The 16,477-nt window shown below is 38.8% G+C and overlaps 1 protein-coding gene and 1 long non-coding RNA gene across 3 annotated transcripts in view; one reads left to right on the forward strand and one right to left on the reverse strand.

The window, feature by feature from the left end:
- Positions 1-14,389, reverse strand: part of LOC139119351 (uncharacterized) — a 53,641-nt gene extending 39,252 nt beyond the window's left edge. Inside the window, exons 1-2 of one of the 2 annotated variants that reach the window (XM_070683131.1) lie at positions 14,229-14,389; positions 9,334-9,382 (exon numbers count right to left, since the gene is read on the reverse strand). In XM_070683131.1, coding sequence (XP_070539232.1) covers positions 9,334-9,382; positions 14,229-14,383 — 204 coding nt within the window. In that variant the 5' untranslated portion in view covers positions 14,384-14,389. Of the gene's footprint in view, positions 1-9,333; positions 9,383-11,612; positions 11,941-14,228 lie in introns of those variants that run through there. The other variant, XM_070683130.1, reaches the window with a different exon arrangement.
- LOC139119352 (uncharacterized) lies at positions 14,370-16,470 on the forward strand. The gene is made up of 3 exons (XR_011548907.1): positions 14,370-14,762; positions 15,080-15,337; positions 15,790-16,470. It is a non-coding gene; the product is annotated as an uncharacterized lncRNA (long non-coding RNA).
- The last annotated feature ends 7 nt before the right edge of the window (positions 16,471-16,477 follow it).

Here is a 16,477-nt window from a genome sequence, read left to right on the forward strand (position 1 = left end):
CCATTTAAATCTATTGAGCCAACTTCTGTTGAATGTTCGTAATTTTGCTGACTTGGCCGGGGATCTGATGTATCAGTATCGCATGGCGTAGCTGCTGTTTCGGCCTCGACCAAACCTACATCGTGCCGGTTGCTGCGGCTGTCGAAAAACTTTCGCAGATCGGCTTGTTTTGGGTATTTGACACGACCCGCCATGATGCATATAAACATGTATTGATCGCCGCAAACAAGAAATCGACCAATTAAGAATCAGTTTACATTTTGAAATTTGTTTCCGCGGTACCATTGGTCATCAAACAGTGGAGGCCAATGCACTACGGAGCATTCTATTAAAGTATGGGGTCGGTAAGGTTTACTGGGATGTGTTTTACGTGTTCAGCGGCTTCGCGAGATATACACCAGCAACAGATATTTCTGCGTCCGAAGGGACGCGTACTTTAGTTTTTGAGGGGTCCTGGGTCCGGTTTTATGCGTAAAGGACGCAGAAATGCGCGTCATGTAAAACCCTGAATATTACTATACATGTTTTTTAAACAAAAACCTAACCCAGGCCAGTTATTCTTTGGATAAATAATTCAATTCCATGCATGAACTGGTAATTCACAATTAGTTACAATTATTTCAGTGTTTGGCTATCACAAAGTCATATACAAATTTCCCATTCGATCTATCCACTGTTGATTGTCTAGGATTACAAAATTACATGATAAGTACTAACATCAAAGCTGGGACCACTTCAGTTCATTGTTTCTCATTATTTTGGAATTTTATTTTGCCTCATGATTTCAATAAGAATACTGTAATCATCTTCCAATTAATTTATTAAATTTCAAATAAGATAAAACCAAGGGATCAATACATGTAGATAACTACTTTGAGGTCATGTCTGATTATAACATGCAAATGAGGGGTCAAGTCCTTCCTGCTGCAAAGTCCATCACTGATCACCAGCTTACAGGTTTGAAAATCCCAAAAGTTTAAAGTATTTGTGATTGAATATGATTTTTGCTAAAATGAAAGCTAAATCCATATTTTTTAGAGAGGTTAGGGTCAATATTCAAAGGGCGACTTGATCGTGCCATGCCACTCAGCTCAGCTGTATGCTACGGGCCCTCCTAAAATAATGGTGAGGCCCAGAGACGTCCATGTGTAGTCAAAATACAGACATGAGTACGCGCACTGCGGTACACACTATCAAGATCACTGGCTTTTCAAAACTATCCTTTCATCATTTTGATACATTGTATGTAGTAAATAACTATTGCTGATGGTGTTATTGTTCTTTTTTCTCAAAATGTATCAATATATATACAAGCGGGCCACCTTGGTGTTCAGTCAATGTAAAAGCCAAAGACTTCCAGTAGCCCAAATGGGCTACCAGCTGTGACACTTGGTAGCCTCCAGGCAAGAACTGGTAGTCTGTGGACGCGGGGCTACCAGGAATTTCGAGCCCTGGTGTAACAGCGCTAAACACAAAAAAATACCGCCAATGATACGGCGTTAGTTCACATTTGAATCACTAAAGAGTAAATACATGTACTTATAATCTGTAATTTGAAAACTCCTTGTAAATTTAAAGTTTGGATTAAAATATCTACTGTAAGGTATTCCTAAGATATGCTAAATTTTGCTCTGTGTGAGTTGAGTTGGTTCAGCTATGATTGCATATTTCACTAAACTTACAACATAAATTACTTTTAAAGTAGAGCAATCAAGAAATTTTCCCCAAGATTTTCTTCATTTGAAACTTTTTCTGGACTATCTATACCTATGTTTACATGACCAGAACACCAGTCTATTTATAGCCAGGAATTTCTGTGTAAACATTACTCACAGCTGCCACCTAATTAAATGGCAAATATTGTTTTAAGCTGCATAAAATTTAAATTAAAAATAATCAAGGATAATATCGTCCAAAAACTACACTTTTAATATTTACTTTTCATATATTATGAGAATACTCTCAGAAACCCACAAACTAATTCAAAAGTAAAACCAAAATTAAAAGTAATTGGATTGGTGTATTTTGTAATCAAATATTTAAAACCAAAAATGAGAAAAATTGCCTCAAAGATACATCATTAGTATTTTCGACATGATATTGGTTAGTTACAATAAGGATAACTCTGACATCCTAAAAATTGAATTCCAAAGCGTTTGTACTTGTACTTTCGGAGAAACCTATTTTTGACCAAAACTGACAGAAATTGCCCAAAAAAGGTATCTGAACTAATTTTGTCATAAATTCAACAGATTACAAAGATTGCTGACTGGGCACACATTGCTATAGTCTCAGTCAACTGTGGACACACAACTTGATAGGTTGCTATACATGTGAACACACATCTTGTTGGGTTGCTATATTAACTGTGGACACACAATGTTAGGTTGCTATGGGGGGCACACATTGCTATAGTCTCAGTCAACTGTGGACACACAACTTGATAGGCTGCAACATAACAAAAGCTTGGTGAGCTGCTTTTCAACTGTTGACATACAACTTGATAGGCTGCTATACAACGGTCAACACACATCTTGTTGGAATTGCTATTTCGGGGACACACATCGCTATATAGTCTCAGTCAACTTTGGACACACAACTTGATAGGCTAGCTGCTATACAACTGTGGACACACAACTTGATAAGCTGCTATACAACTGTGGACACACAACTTGGTGGGCTACTATACAACTGTGGACACACACAATGTTGGTGGTCTGCTATACAACTGGGGCACACAACTTGGTGGGCTGCTATACAACTGTGGACACACAACTTGGTGGGCTGCGCTATACAACTGTGGACACACAACTTGGTAGGCTGCTATACAACTGTGGACACACAACTTGGTGGGCTACTATACAACTGTTGACACAACTTGGTGGACTGCTATACAACTGTGGACACACACAATGTTGGTGGTCTGCTATACAACTGGGGCACACAACTTGGTGGGCTGCTATACAACTGTGGACACACAACTTGGTGGCTGCGCTATACAACTGTGGACACACAACTTGGTAGGCTGCTATACAACTGTGGACACACAACTTGATAGGCTGCTATACAACTGTGGACATGTGCACAACTTGGTGGGCTGCTATACAAATGTGAACACACATCTTGTTGGGTTGCTATGGGGGGGGGGCACACATTGCTATAGTCTCAGTCAACTGTGGACACACAACTTGATAGGCTGCAACATGACAAAGGCTTGGTGAGCTGCTTTTGAACAGGACAGTGTGATCGAATTGCATAAAATTAATCATGTGCATATGTATAACACAGATCTTTGTACGTATGCAGAAGACAATGTCCATTTGAATTATCAAATCCACAAGCATATGTATGACAAAGGTCTCTGTTTTTGTAACAATTTTAAAAGAAATCAGTTGAGTTATGGCTCAAAACGTGAAAAAAAATTGCATCAAAATGGCTATGGCCATGTATGGCATAAATCAATGCCCCTTTATCAAATTTGAAAGAAATCTTTTGAGACCAGACTGACTTATGGCTTATAACATGAAGAATCATAACAAAATGGGCGCAATGCCGCCATATATTGGATCACATCACAAAAATCAGCACACATATGTATGACATAAGATCATGCCCCTGTATTAAATTTGAAAAAAATTGGTTGAGACGCATCTGTGTTACAATGAACATGTATGGCTTAAAACACAAAAAAATTGTAACAAAATGGCCGCCAGGCACCTATTTTGGATCATATCACAACAAAACCTAACATGAATATGTATGACATAGATCAATGCCCTTGTACCAAATTTGAAAGAATTGGTTAAGACATGTCTGTGTTATAGCGCTAAACGTGAAAAAATCGTAAAAAAAATGGCTGCCAGGCGGCTATCTTTGATTGTAACATGAAACCAACGACGTGCATCTGTATGCCATAGGGTAAGTACTATCCTTGTGCAAAGTTTGAAAGAAATTGACCAAGGCATGTCTGAGATATCTGCGTGAACGGACGGACGGACAGACACACGGATTGAGGGACGCACGCACACACAGACATGACCCAAACGGTAAGTCCCCCAGGACTTTGTCTGTGGGGACTAAAAAGCTACTTCCATAGGGCTTCATAGTGTATGGGCGAGAGCTCCGGAGCCCTTGTAGAGTAAACCGTTGTTGTTGCAGATATGTATGTAATCAATAGATATGCAGATATACAGTCAACAGTATATGTGTTATAGGGTCAATAGAGCAGGATGTAACCGCAGCAAAATGGTTTGTTCATGTAGCTTTCCCCCACTGACTATGAAGCCCTAAGGAAGTAGCTTTTTTCCCCCTGGATTTTTGTTAAAAGGCATAACTTGTGTTGGCAAAAATGACATGTATTTTATAACCATGCTTTGGAGACTTGGGTGTTAAAATCATGCTTGCCCACCCTTTCCTTTAAATCAGGTGACCGATGCTGTTTGACTTCCTATGACATCCTTGTTTTTGAGGGAGGTCCAATATAATGACATACAAGAGAGTAGATTGTGGATGAAAACCCTTTCTCTAGTCGTGGACGTTTATGGCATTAATATTTTGCAAAACTCAAACATTATGACATTCTATTTATTTTACATTATTTCACTTGGTTTCTTAACAATAATTCCTGAATATTCCAAGATAATCAGAATAATTGCTCAGTGGTTTCTAGTGTCCTTACAAGTTACATGCAATCTTATAGTATTTGACAACCAAACATTGGCAGTCACTCAATATACCAAACATTGCAAATTTATTAAAGTGGCGTCAAAATGGTTGTGACCGCAAAGTATTGGCTACAATCAAAACAACCCATAATTTGTGAAAAAATGAAAAAATGTGCTTTTGTTCTTGTTGTAGATATGTTTTCAAAGACAGTGTTCAGTCGGTTACAAAATTCTGAATAAATATCTCCTCTGTGATAAGCACATGGTGATCTATAGCGACACACTGCCTAACTGATTACATGGTCATTCATCTCATATAAACCTAGAGGGGTCTTCTTTAAGGAGGACAAGAGAAGCTTCAAAAAGTGATCAAATACAGTTTATAAAAATACAGTCAATGAGAAGGTGACGCTCACATTTTTTGCAGAATGGGTTTTAATACTTATATATATCAGAAAACAACTTGTAGATACAAAATCCAGATACTTGTATGTGACAAATTTGATCAGTACCTGTAATATACATGTAAATACCTACAGCAGTGCCAAAAATCCATTGCAGTGACATTTGTAACTCTTAATTCTGAATTTTAGAATAGACATGTTTCAAAATTTTTATCAAAAGTGAAAAAATATTTATAGAAATATACTGAATGTAAATTTTGTCATATTTTCAGCAAGATATTGAACAAGACATAATATTTGGTTTTAATTACAAAAATACAAGCTGTTTACAAGTCAAGTTTAAATTAACCTAGGCAATTTATTCTGGGAGTAATATTTGACTCAAAACAACCAATGACCTCCCAAAATACCAGATTTATATTTACAGTTTTGTTTTTGAGATTTATAATGGGTGATTCCAAAAGAAAAGAGACAAAAAGAAAAAAGTTACCCCCAAAATATAATGTTCCTTTTGTCATGAGTTCAATAACTTAGGGACAACATCAAAAGTTCAATACAAGATGAAAAACTTTATCCCCTTAGTTTTCCTCCTGACCCATCATTCCCTCTATAAAATTAACCAACTTAAACTGAGCTATGCTCCATGATCTTTCTTAGTCCAGTGAATTCAAAGTAAACAAACAATGTATGGCCAATTTAGAGAACAAAGGAAGTCACACACAACACATCCACTTGCTTCAAAATATAAATACTGGCAATTTTACAATGAAAGCTTTTCTGGGTGCAAAAGGATTAAGTTTTCATATGAAAAATTGAACTTTTGATGCTGTCCCAACACTGTGTACAACAAACCAATTTCAAAGTCATTGTTCATGGAGTGCCAGAGACAAGAAATTCCCCCATGCACAGCAGGAAGTCACTGTGACATCTGAAACTATGCTGAATGTAAACATTCATCAGATCTTTTGTGCCTTACATGGGAAAATTGTAAAAATTGGTCTGCAACCAAAAAATTACCCTCAGATCAAATTTCACTACAAATTGACACCAAATATGACAAAATTGTGTTCTCAGTCTTCATTATTGTCTCGCATCATACCCTAGGTTAGAATAGATCATTTAAAGTCACAAACTGGAAAATTGCCAAAAAATACAAATTTTGGGGTTTCCCAACATTTCAAGCATAAAATTTATCTAATAACATCCCAGGGTACTTTCATATCAAATAGCAAAGCTGTCGGTTAAGCGCTTTAAAGAAAAAACACTGTAAATGATAAAAATTTCCCCAAAAGATTAATTTTGCCAATTTTGTTGTGATATTTACACATGTGAAGGGTAACACCCTTACAAACATCAAACCAAAATTTGAGAGAAATTGGGCCAGCCATTTCAGAGAAGATGAATTTTTACCAAAAATAATGAAAATAACCACAAAATTCAGCAAAAATAGAAAATTCAAGATGTCTTCACAAAATACATTAGTCTGTTTGAGGGCCACCTACATGTAAGGTACTTGCATATTAATTTTCAAAGCAATCTGAACAGTGGTTCTTGAGTTATTAATTTTTTACCATTTTCACATTTTTGAAGCTCATTTGCATAATTTGGGCAAAATCACCTTCATTTGTACAAAATCCCATCTACAGCCCAGGATGCATGTACACACCCAATATCAAGCTGAGACATGCTGCGGTTCTGGAGTTTTTGATGTTGACGGACATACATACGCACGCACGCACACACAATTTACACACATACATACAGACGCCATCATTCACCTTATATGATAAGCTCACATTGGTATACCAAATGTGAGCCAAAAATTGCCCATTCATGACAAAAACTGCTCAATACATGCTCTGAATCTGAATCCTTGGCAATTCTGTGTTTCCGCATTGCACACGTAGTAATATGTAAACAAGCGATTGTTGTTTCTCGCAAAAATCTTGGAAATATTTAAGGTTCCACGACAAGAAACAGACCCTTTCCAACTATAAATTCTCTGACAAATACTGAGATAGGAACCCATATAAACTGTATACTGTTGGAAAGCTTAGATACATGGCACCTTAGCTGCGCACATTTCGTCATCATTATTTGCATAAGGATCACGTGACAAAAAATTCAAAACCTCTACCAACAAGCAGTTTTCCCCTCTTCCTGTGGTAATGCTGTAAGATTTCTGACAGAAATTTATGTGATAAATGTTGACATATGCTTCAAAAAGTGTATCTCGGATCTCTGATGCAAGCCTCTGATCAATTTTCAATCAGGAAAATTGAATCATACCCAATCATACCGCTGTAATCAGTTGCAGAAATGAACTGGCTAGCAGGAACTATATGCAGGTTGAGATGACAATCTGAATGTTTGCCACCTGACTGAGATGTATTTCAAGCAACTTTTAGATGTTTGGAGATCTTGACATGGAACATTTGATTACATATTACTAATTAAATCAGTAGAAACCTGCACACCAGATTTGAAAGAAATCTGACAAGCAGTTTCCGAAAAAATGATTTTTGACCAAAACAGGAAAAATTGCCCCCAAAAAGAAATATGCAAATTTCACTGCAATTTGAACAAACTTGGCTAAGGTTATCTGTAGGAACCTGCATACAAAATTTTAAAGCAATTGGACCAGTGTTCCAGAGATGTTTTTTGGTAAAAAACTGACCAAAATGGCAAAATTTTCCCAAAAATATCCAATCCTCCATATATCAGAACAATATGACTACATGTTATTTATATCATCCTTAGGAACCTGCACACCAAATTTGAAAGAAATCAGAAAAAAAGATTTTTGACAAAAAAAAAAACAGAAAAATTGCCCCAAAACTACAGTAATGCAAATTTCACCAATATTTAAACAAAACTTGGCTAAGGTCATCCCTAGGAACATGTACATAAAATTTCAGTCATTGGACCTGTGGTTTCAAAGAAGAAGATTTTTGAAATAATTTTGACAAAAATGGCAAAATTTGCCCGAAAAATCAAATCCTCCATACATTTGTATACCAGCACATTTGACTATATGTTACTTATGTCATTCCTAGGAACCTGCACACCAAATTTGAAAGAAATCTGACAAGTGGTTTCAGTGAAAATGATTTTTGACCAAAAATGCGAAAAAATTGCACCAAAAATACAAATATGCATATTTCACCACAAAATGGACAAACTTGACAGAGGTCACCCCCAGGAACCTGCGTACAAAATTTTAAAGCAATTAGACCAGTGTTTCAGAAAAGAAGATTTTTGAAATATTTTTTACCAAAAATGGCAAAATTTGCCCCAAAAATCCTATCCTGCATATACAGCACAATTTGAAGATTTTTGAAAAAAATGTTGACAGACGACGGACGGACGGACAGACGCCGGACAGTCCACCTATCTCATAAGCTCCGCTCGCTGACAGCGGAGCTAAAAAGTGGGGAAAACTGAGTTTTGAAAGGGTATTTAAATTCCCTGTCACCTGATTCTTATGTAAACAATGACGGTTATGTGAGCATAGCCGAGTTGCCACATACCTTAAGGCTTTCCAACAGTATATAGTTTATAGGGGTACACATTTCAGTATTTGTCAGAGAATTCTTAGTTTGAATAGGTCTGTTTCTTGTCCTGCATTCTTAATGTAAGTCGAGAAACAGTGGTTACAAACAGTTTTTCAATCATAACCCTGTCAAATTCAGGCTATATTTTACAGTGTACATGTCATTGTGGGATTTATGCTGTTGATCATTATCTGTGCTAGTGGAGGTAAAAAATGTAGTCATCCCGGGTTATGTTTTCATCGAGAAATCAAGTATACAAATGTAGCACTCAGGAGAAATAACTTGATTGGGACATTTATTTAAAAAAAGAAAACGTGCATTTATAATAAGTTAAACCTTGGTTTGTTTGAAAAGTATTTTATTTTAATACCTTACTTCAAAAGACCTGTGAAGATACTGTAAACTGCAGTGTTGGACTCGACATTGCTTTGTCTAAATAAACCACTAATGTCTGCAATGATGTTTATCTGTGTAGACCACAAAGTATCATTCCTCTTTCCCCTCTCTTGCCCCCTCTCCCCCGAAAGAAATTGTTTGTCATGCATCAGTTACAGACTGAAAACCAAATGTAGGTGTAGGTGTTGTGGTTCTCAAGTTTTATATCCTGACAGACAGACTCACAATGGCGTGCCAAATGTGAGCTAAAAACTGCAAATATGTTTGCCATATTTTATGAACAAAATTTCCATTATAGAAAGTTAATATACTTACCATTACACGTGGCTTGCAAGACATTTCAATCTTAAGCTGATTTCCAAACCTATTAAAAACAATAAAATCAATGGTATCAATTGCCTTAGGAAGTTTGTAACTTTAAATGACTCATTCACAGGGTTTACATCACTTTTCACTTTTGGGAGTCCCTGGGACTCCTGGTTTTAGAAAATGGGGGTCCTGTATCAAAATATGGGGTCCCAATTTATATCACAAGAATACTAGTATTTTCTCATTCCTTGTTTTGAGAAAAGAATTGTAAAAATTTGTCGTTCTACCCTTTTGTTGATTTTTAAGGAACACTACCTCATTTTGTAACTGCAAAACATAACACCAAGGTAATGATAAAGTGGTCATTTTTTATTACTGGTATTCATGACAGCAACATGGAGTATTTTTATGTGTCCGTATAGTTTATTCTCTTTCTAATCAAAAAGTCAATCAGTGCAGTTTCAACTCCAGCAGCGGTACAGTCTGTGATATGTTCAGTGTTTTCTCTCGACTGCGAGATTACGCAAATTGCGCATTTTAAGCTGGGTGGTGTCCTCAAAAATTTACTCAAAGCGCAGAAAGAAAGTGCGCATTTCGTTTGTAATGGTGTAAAATTCAGTGGGTGGAAGCACCCATTGAATTCAATGCAGAGTCAGCCTTGACAGTTTAGAGAAACAGAAAATTTAGGCTGATCTTTTCAGCAACATGCTTGTGCACTGCACTGGCACTTGTAGGGCTTCCCTAGTCGCTGACGTCACTATAGCCTAAAAACAAAGGTTTTTAAAGCGTCGCCATCGCGCTAATAGAGAGTTTAAGCAGGGCTTACGAGAACGAGACGAGAACGAGTGGCGTTCGAACGCGTCCTCTCGTCACCGACTCGTTCACGGGTGTGCAATAAGCGATTAAGCAGAACACGGCAAATAAAGGGTAAACATTTCAGTACAACCTGACACTGAAAATTTCGAATAGTTTATCCAGCAATAAAATTACAATCTTTGATAAGCGTAGTTCAAGAAAATCGGACAAAAACACAGTTTTAACGTTAGCGATGTGTTCACATACGAGTGAGTCGTCTGCTATCGTCATCGATCGACTTCCTGCCGTTCATCACTCCCCTTGAAACACTTCGTACGCCTTTTCTTTACATCGAATTGGCTTCTTTTTACAGGAATTGAATGATTTTTATATCACAGAATAATTCAGAAAAGTATTAATGAATAACGTTGTCAAAATCATGCCTAAAAATGCTCTCGTAATTGATAACGAGAAACTTGCCTATTTCACGTAAAAAACGACTCAGTGACGAGAAACAGGGTGTAGCGTTCCACAAGTTTTGATGACGCGCAGCATGGAATGATGACGTCACATGAGCGTTGTCGTTCTCGTCTCGTTCTCGTAAGCCCTGCTTGAACTCTCTAATATTGGGTGAAAGTGAATAACAAATACGGATTTCGCACCAGTTTTCCATTTTTCATTGATGAACACCAAATTTTTGGGTATCGTTCCCCTTTAAATCGAATACACAGCAACAAATATCGTCCCGTGTTGAAATAGTGTGTGTACAGAAACACGTAAACCTGTGTGAGAGTGTTGGCATGGCGCGGCGTGAACGAACAAACCCAGCTGTGACAAACCGGACGGGAGAAGTTCACAGCAAACGACAGAAGCTACGAACAAAACAAATCCCAACACGAACGCGACCCCGCATTTCCCGGTCAGGTTACGGTTCCTCAGTCAAAACGGCACCACCTGTAATGGTCAAAACGGCCCCGCTTTCAATAGTCAAAACGTCATAATGATCGCTTTTATTTTATTTTTTTTGACAATCAAGATTGCAAACCTTGTCTTTTCTATTTCTGTAACTTTCTACATGCAAGATGAAAAATATGTGACGGTAGTTTCTGTAGTTTGCCCGTTGACATGACCCTGTTTACCTTCCGCCCCCAGCTGAACCCCGGTGACCATGGCCGCAGTCTCAAAATTTCACCAAGTGAAAAATCTAACTGTCGTAGATATCATTCTTTTTCGGTTTATCTTCACCAGAAGTCGTTCCAGTTAGCAGAATCGGATCGGAATTTACTAGCTGCACGTCACCTGCCACCGAGCACTGTTGTGCTGCTGCTGCCATCTTTTGTTTACATGCAGACGTCAGAGTTTGGCTGCAGAAAGCGTACGTGTGTACGCTTGCAAAATCAATCGAGCGTCTTTGCATGGCACACAGAACCTGTAAACCGTCGAAGTAAAACATACGTGTAGGACAGAAGTATGTTTAACTAATTATTTACCTTAAGTCATCAACCGCGAGAGCCGAGTCGAGTTGTTGGGCCGGAAAGTGGGGGGCAGGTTCGTTGCAGGCCGGGGGCCCGACTTGTCTCGTACACAGTTTCTCCTCACACTCGTAATCGTATTCGGCATGACAAACGTAACTGGGCTGTACCATGCAAGACATTTTCCCGTAAGTACAATCCGTCCCGACTTTGTTTGGGTTAATCCACTCGGACTTGTGATTTTGCAGCTACCGGCAACGCAATGTTAAACCATAGCTGGAGACACTTTCGGGTCACTGCACATGTGGAGGAGTTGGGAGACTCAACATTGACTGGATGTGAAGGCCTCACGTGACTTCATGTCACATGACCAAAATGCGGCAAATATGAACTCTGATTTTTGCGGACGGGGAGGATTTGGAGTAATGTGTATATGAAATATACTTTGATAGAAAGCGACACCCAAATAACTTTTCATGATTTGGGTACTATGGGTTTTTTACTAAACAAGGGTATTAAGGCTGCATTCACAAAAAAAATGTGATTGGGGGGGGGGGGGGACTAGAGGAATTTGGATTTTAGTCATTTTTTTTTTTCAAATCCCCCCTCACTAACCAGCAAAAATATCAGACCCCCCCCTCCCGTGGAGGATAAAAAAATTTTCAAGGCCCCTTCAACCCATTTAGCAAAAATACCGTCAATGAGATGAAGACGCTCACATTTTTAAGTAGTCTGTGGTACATATAGGGCTGTGATATAGACTTCGTATGATAACCGACGCGCTTATTTCGTGCCGGGCAGTGCTCTAGTGTTGCCGGTTAGCGACTGACAGTGCTGGGCAGCCTGAGCTTACGAACGACGAAACTATTGACCAGTAAATCGACATTTTGGGGCTTCAGTTTTCGCTTTTTAGGTTTTTGATAAGAGTAAGTGGTCTGTGGTATGTAGATTTGGTCTTCCTATGATAACCGACTCTCGTATTTCGTGCCGGGCAGCGCTGGGCAGTATATTTAGTAGGACCGCATTTTTGGCGCACATTTCCCCTCGACGAATTAATTTCTTATCACCGAACACATCCTGCCTTCGCGAGCGTTGGATTGATTACGTTCCTTTTCTCTTCCGGGTACAAGCTGGCTTCCCATCGAGACTATTTACGTGTCGGTGCGCTCGACATGCTCGATGTCCGACGATCGATCGTGGGGCCGTTTTCTCTTATTACCAGATATGACACACGTACATTTCGCACCATGACTTTGACATCGTGTACCGGGCATATTGTTCACAGCGCGCTGACTTTCCCGCCATGCCAAACCCAGCGCTGCGAGTCCGGAGCACCAAATTATGAAATCACATTGATTGCAAAATATCCCAAGAAAGAACTCTATAATTAAATTTCGTAACACAAACGATTCAAATTGGTAGCGATCGTAAATTTGCCGCTTCAAAATGACCGGCGTGTTGTGTGTATACTATCGCATACACATCATGTAATAACCGTGGACATCATCGCATCATACCTGATCCTAGCCCTGCGTACGATGCTGTGTGTTCCGCTACAGCTAATAGCCCCGCTCACCACAGCCCTGCAAAGACCCGTACGTAGAGTTGGTGACTTCAAATCCATTTTTGGACTTGACGTAAAAAGCCAAATTACTGCCGAAATTCAGCGTTCTTGGGCCCAAGTCGTATCCCTGCCTACCTCAGCTACTCGATCGCTTCCAAAAATGCCAGTCTTTTATTCTTTTTTCGTAAATAACCGTCGATGTCGGCAACTCTCTCGCTAGCCCTGCGTACGTACGCAGTGTACGCTGTGCATTCCCTGTGTGCGTTCCTAACACACAGCGTACACTGCGTACGTACGCAGGGCTAGCGAGAGAGTTGCCGACATCGCGACATCGACGGTTATTTACGAAAAAAGAATCGAGTAGCTGAGGTAGGCAGGGATACGACTTGGGCCCAAGAACGCTGAATTTCGGCAGTAATTTGGCTTTTTACGTCAAGTCCAAAAATGGATTTGAAGTCACCAACTCTACGTACGGGTCTTTGCAGGGCTGTGGTGAGCGGGGCTATTAGCTGTAGCGGAACACACAGCATCGTACGCAGGGCTAACCTGATCCTTGATGTTTCAACATCAACTATGGAAAAAACACACACTTCAGATGATCCCCAAATATACAGTTTATGTTGTGAAATCCGCAAAAAAAACCCGACAAGTTAGACTTTTAATTTCGTACATATATTGATAGACAGTTGCTGCAGTTCTGTAGCCCGCAACTCTCCTCGACGATTTTTGTGTGTGGGCGGAGAGGTGGCCACACGAAGGGAACTCCAGATACTCGCATCACTATCGGATCCGAATGTCAAAGACCTAAGATTTCAATGAAGGTTGTGTCACCTAAATGAATTTCACGTTCGAATTGAGATTGGAGAGAGCCAGAAATTGTACATGCAGGTCAGCTGCATGTACAATTAATTGACGAAAATGTGAGTAAAAACTGCAACGAGTTTAATCCTTGCTGACTACTGTACTGGGTTTAGGCACTGTGGTTTAGGTCTTGGGGCCAGGGGTCGGAAGCTATCACTATATTACACAATTCATACAAAAAAACACGAAATATTAAAGAGGGTACTTACCTCCTAGATGTCAACACGGTCGCTACACACACCGGTCTGGAAACCAGCGATTTTTCTTTGTTCCACTCTTCGGACGGGCAAACAAACCATGAATACCCAGTTAGTTTATTTGGCGATCTTCTGAGAGGCTCAGGAAATATCATTAAATAGTACATAGTCAGTCTCGACAGCCCATATACTTTGATATCAAATGACGTCACATCCGGTCACATGGTATAACGGCTACCCAGCTGACGGGCAAATGCAGACGACGTACGTACGCAGGCCTCTGCGGTACGCCATGTACGTACTCAGTAACCACGCAAAATGCCTGACACTTGTTATGTTCACGGGTGCAAAAATCGATCAAATAGGGATGTTAGTAAGAGATTCTTTAGGATACCAAAGGAAGTTGTGCACAAGGGCTCGAAGTCAAGGAGATAAGTAAACGACGCCGTGAGAGATGGTTAGGAAATCTGTCATTACCGTTACATTTGCACAGTAAAGAAGTTGTTTCTCCTCACGCTCGTGTTTGTAGTGACCACTTCGTAAAAGGTATGTGAATGACACCATGTTCTTTGATTTTACTCACAGTCATGTTTTTTATCTTTTCGGTAAATTTCACATATACATATTTTAGACCAGATTGTTGATTTTAACCAGTACGCGTGCACTTCGCACAAGTTTGTTATGTTTACATTTTGAAACAATGTAGCGCGAGCTTTACAAATGTCAAGGTCACTCTGATTTATTTACTTGATCAATGCATGCTACTAGTTGTAGCACGTTCGAACCCATCTTAGTAGTAATTTCTACATTTGTATTTCAGTCCTTCAGCAGTGTCTGACAAGTAAATGATTACTTTATTGTAGGTTTTCCTAGTAAACTATTTGAGGAAAATGACGTCGATTGGGCACCAACTGTCAATCTCACACTTGGTCGAGAAACGGAGAGTACTCCACAGAGAAATGGTAGAGAGAGAGAATGTAGACTGAAACATCGTGATATGAAGAGACGACATGTAGAAGGAGCCAAGACACTACTCGAATTTCATAAGAGGTTGAGATTGGAGAATAGTCTTCAGAACATAACAAACAACATAACTGGTGGTACATCAATATCTCAAAAAGGTACCTTCATTGATCTCGTTTAAAATTGTAGTTTTTTTTGTAAAATACAAATCCAGTATGATTATAAAAGCATTAAACATGTTTGTTGTAAAAATGTCTGATAAATGAATGTTTTACAACGGTCATATATATTCTTTTGTCTATGTGGGTACATTGTGGTATTGACAGAATCATGAATAATGGGGGGGGGGGGACCTGAGGGCTGGTATTTTTCAAAAACTAGGATCAATGAAAAATATATCATTACACAGTAGATATGATTGCTCGCATGGCATGGGATGAAGATAGCCTCTGACAGGTGTGTCATAATATATGAATATCTTGGTAGAATATCTTGGTACCTTATTAACTACCATGATAATGGCTGAATTTTGAAAGTAAATATAGAATCAAAGTTTTGCTGAAAGCCTATTTTATATGAACTTTGTATTTTCTGTTTTGTTTTATTACAGGAAATGGTACTCCCAAATGTGTCAGTGTCGGCTGTCAGACTGAACTTACCGGCTGTCAACTTGATATGATGAGAGAAGATTTTATGAAAGTAAATGCTGAATTATATAATTTGAGAGACAAAGTATCGGACACTAAACTAGATCAAAAAGCGTTCCAGGCAAATAATGAAAAAACTAAATTCTATACTGGCCTTCCTAATTTTTTAGTTCTAATGCAAATATTTAATTTATGTGAATCTTATATAAATCATACACATCGTTCTGTATTGGGAAAATTTGAACAAATGATATTGGTGTTTATGAGACTTCGGTTAAATCTTTCCTTGCAGGATTTAGCATATAGATTTGGCATCTCATTGATGACTGCATCAAGAATATGGCATAAATGGATTGATGTGTTTTATATCAGGTTGAGATTACTAATTGAGTGGCCAGACAGGGAAATCCTTAGGAATACAATGCCTATGGACTTCAGGAAGGCCTTTGGACACAAGGTGTCTGTTATAATTGATTGTTTTGAAGTATTTATTGAAAGACCATCAAACTTATTAGCTCGAGCTCAAACATGGTCAAATTACAAACACCACAATACTGTAAAATTTCTCATTGGCATAGCACCAAATGGATTGGTTACATTTATTTCTAAGGCATGGGGTGGTAGGGCTACTGATAAGGAAATTACTGAGCA

The sequence above is a fragment of the Ptychodera flava genome, chromosome 19 (assembly GCF_041260155.1).
Source record: "Ptychodera flava strain L36383 chromosome 19, AS_Pfla_20210202, whole genome shotgun sequence".
NCBI lineage: Eukaryota > Metazoa > Hemichordata > Enteropneusta > Ptychoderidae > Ptychodera > Ptychodera flava.